Source organism: Loa loa, assembly GCF_000183805.2.
Source record: "Loa loa unplaced genomic scaffold supercont3.69, whole genome shotgun sequence".
NCBI classification, from domain to species: Eukaryota; Metazoa; Nematoda; class Chromadorea; order Rhabditida; family Onchocercidae; genus Loa; species Loa loa.
The window spans coordinates 165496-169409 of NW_018108249.1; the positions used below are offsets into that span (position 1 = coordinate 165496).

At 30.3% G+C, this 3914-nt stretch overlaps 1 protein-coding gene across 1 annotated transcript; it reads right to left on the bottom strand.

The window, feature by feature from the left end:
- Window positions 1–3384: 3384 nt before the first annotated feature.
- On the bottom strand, window positions 3385–3555 carry LOAG_13164 (hypothetical protein; the record flags this gene model as incomplete). Its single annotated transcript, XM_003148673.2, has 1 exon — window positions 3385–3555. One exon carries the CDS (start codon window positions 3553–3555, stop codon window positions 3385–3387), a length of 171 nt encoding a protein of 56 aa, XP_003148721.2.
- Window positions 3556–3914: the final 359 nt, after the last annotated feature.

A 3914-nucleotide genomic window follows, 5' to 3' on the forward strand; every position in this document is an offset into this window, starting at 1 on the left:
CTATGGGTTTGTACAGGTTTGTGCGGGTTTGTACGGGTTTTACTTTGGTTTTATGTACGATTACTTCTTACCTTTGCAGTATAATAGCACACATATGAATTTTCTATCATGGGTGGTAAAAATGGTCAACAAACTGTTGCGTACAAATGTGAGCGCTTTTGACGCTTTATGCAAATTAAATGAGTAACAAACTGTAATCTAAATTAATTGTTACTTAATTTATTCTTGGTTCAATTAACTCTTATGCAAATTTGCAATATACGATTTCGCATTTGCTCCGTTTTTCTATTACCAATTTTAGTAGTTGGCATATGATTTTATACGTCGATATTTCAAGCATTTAAATTTTAGTTTTGGATTTGGTTATTTTTTTGCATGAGTTTAACTGGTCTAGAGAAGCCGAAATTGAATGAAATTTTGAAATTCCTGCTATTTTTTTGTGCTTAGTCTTTTACAATGGTAGAAAATAACTAAATTTCCTACCATTATGAAAGGTTAGCCAGATTACTTAATAAAGGTCATTCAATGGGAAAAAAAAACTTAGTTTTCAATGGTAAATTTCACAAAAGTTGAAACTAGAAGATTGTAATTGAAATTAACTTTCAAATAAATTAGCTAAAAGAGGCTAATATATTTTGTTGAACAATTTATCATATAATCAGAGCATTTTGAATGTGATTATAATTGTTAATAACCATTACAAATATGTATTCTACAATTAATTTATGACAAAGAAAAAAATGCGAATAAATGTTGAAAGTAATGAAAAAAAAAAACAGAACAAGACAAATAAATTTTATACTTTATTTTGATTTTAGAAAGAAATTCTAATCGTTAAAGTATTTTTGAATTTTGTAAGCAAATCAAAGAGAGTAAAAGCAAAATGAAAATGTCTTTATGGTATTTATTTCAATTGTACGATAAGAGTTTAATTTGAAATTAAAAAGGATTTATTTCAATTGTACGATAAGAGTTTAATTTGAAATTAAAAAGGAATTAAAATAATTTGAGCTAACTTAACTATTACACAATTCTAGTGGCGGTAAGGATAAATAAACCATCTGGCAAAATTAATTATAATTTGAAGCAACTAAAACCATCTCGCAAACATTAGAAGAAAATTTATTTTGAAAGAATCACTCGCGTCCTTTATGATAATATCCTTTCTGATTTTCTTCATAGTAATTTGTCATTCGCTACTCCAAAAAAAAAAATTTTACGATTTGCTTAATGACCGATTAGACTATTTATTGTTTAAAGGGGTAAGTTCTCTTCTTTGCATATATTTTTACAAGTATTGAAGTTTACATGTAAACAATTATATTGTGTGTATGTGTGTGTGTGTATGTGTATGTGTGTATATGTATGTATGTGTGTGTGTGTGTGTGTATGTTTGTATACGAACTTGTCGAAAAATGAGGAAAAAGAACTAAACAAAGAGCATTACATCATATTACAATTTATTTCATTTTTACCGCATTACACAATTTACTTTTGAAGTGGCAAATTGGTGCAACAAAAGAATTCTTTCGTTACGAAACTTTGATTACAATGATTCACGTTTGTTTACTTTCACTTCTATCTTGCCTTTTTCATAAATATCACTCTGATTGAGGGATTTTTTTAGACTAATATTTATTTTAGTTTTATTTAGAAACATTAATAAGAAAAATTTCTACAGGTTCTATAATGTTAGCAAATTTTTAGCTAATTAATCATCAACAAGGATTTAAATAGTAAGGTTCAAAAATTCTCATTCACTCCTTTTCAATTTGATAGAAGGTATTTAACAGCTATAAAAGGGATGAGAAATAACCTGCGCAATATTGGGCATAACTGGAGCAGAAATAATATTTGATTACGAAAGTTGACAAATCATAATTTGTTAATTCTTATAGTAGTTCCGCTAAATTGACTAATTGTTAAATGTAATTAGCAATAACATCAAATTGTATAGTTTTTTACATTGATTTAAGCTATTTCAGTTCCAATTCATATTTTCTTTCAACAAACTAAGCTTATTATTAGCTGTTATTAGCTGCTATTACGATTGTCAAATTAACAAGAAGATGTGATATTTTAAAATGATTTTCATCTCCAGCAATTCTTGGTATAGTTTTAAATTAGATAGAGCTGCTAGTAGTTTTGTACGATCAACAATAAATACCGTGATTGAAGAGAAAGGAAAGAAATAAGCAAAAAGAGGAACGATATATACGAGGGGTTAATGAGAATAGCAGTTGACAGTTGATCTTTATTTCAATGAGAATAGCAGTGATTATTTTTTCATTTTATCCTTAAATAGCAACATAAGTAGTAAAGTATTAAATATGCTATGCGTAGCAGCATGCTTTCATTGTAATTACTGCTAATTGAAGAAATGCTGTCAAATTAAGCTTTAACAAGATGACTAATGGTATTGTCTTAAGAGTAATCTTTGTTATCATCAATTATCTAAGTCAAAATTTACCAATTAGCTATATTAACAACCGTAAAACTAAACAAAAACATGTTTTCATTGCCAATAAGTTGAAATACCAAATTGATTTCAAATATATTCACTTTTTCTATACAATAAAAAGTAATTAATTTTATTTACATTTAAGCCTCTTTGGCGATAATGATTACCACTGATATTACCAAGAATAACTTTTAAGACAATCTTGGCCAATTAATTAAGAACCTAATTATTATGGCTAGGCTTGAGAACAAAGATTTGGAAAGAGTTGTACCCATACTTGCTGCAAACGCGACAAATATGAGTGTAACCATTTAACTAGCACAATGGATTTTTTAGATGAGATACGGCATGTATGAAATTGATCCCACCCGTTCTCCTAAGGTTTATCTGCTTGGGCTTAGTGAGCTAGGACGGTGACAGCGAATTCCTCAGGACACAGGTTTTGCTAGATTATCTTTTAAATGGGTGATGGATAGTCTTCTTAAATAGACACTTTACAGGGCTAAACGAACTCCATCTGCCAGGATTTGGAATTAGAGTTGTCTCTCTTTTTTAGGATAGTTGTCAGGAGGATAGTAAGTCCATCCTGCCCGTAGACATACACTTTTTCTTAACGTGTCTAGTATGCGAGGCCCTGTCGGTAACAATTACCACCGTCAATTACCACAGTTCGCGACCTTATAAAGGCATAAGCTTCTCCCCCCACGACAAGGAGATGTCCTTGGAGGAAAGACTAGATACAAACAGATAACGGCAATGTGTCAGTTGACAAATGGCATTATCCTATGGCTTTGTTTTGCAAATGGAGGCACTGTTAGCAATTGATACCGGAAGGAATGTTTCAAAGTGAATATTGGTACTTGGCTGTTTATCAACATGAATAAATTTTCACTTATCACTCAATCATTTGCTTATCACTGTGATCAGAAATCAATACCGCACTGTCCTGTTACATTCATCGTTTGATATCGTTGATAAAGAACAGTTGAGGGAGCGAAACGATGCAAGAATGAAAAGACGATATAAAGTAAACCAATTCCGAGAAGATCACCAATAGATGTCAATACCGGCACCGAACTGTTGTCTGGATCCATTCGGAACCGCCATAATCCATAAACTGTCACTTGGCATAAATAAAATAATAGTAAGCCCTAAAAATTGCAAAAAATAAGTTTTGTTCAACAAGATTTAATTTAGGTTGAAATTGAATCCAAGTCAAATATCAATATTTCTAAAAAGATCTTTGTATTTTCAACAGTTTTACAAATTATCGACTAATTGATTGACTGAAAAGTAAGTATGGTTAAAAATTCATGAGAATTTGTTACTTGTACAAAGGCGGTCATAATATAGGTCCCAACAAAAATCCAACTGAAGTCAACATTTTTGGCTGTAAAAATGACCACAATAACGAACAAGAAATTGTATGGGATTGCTGTTACTAATAGCAAAA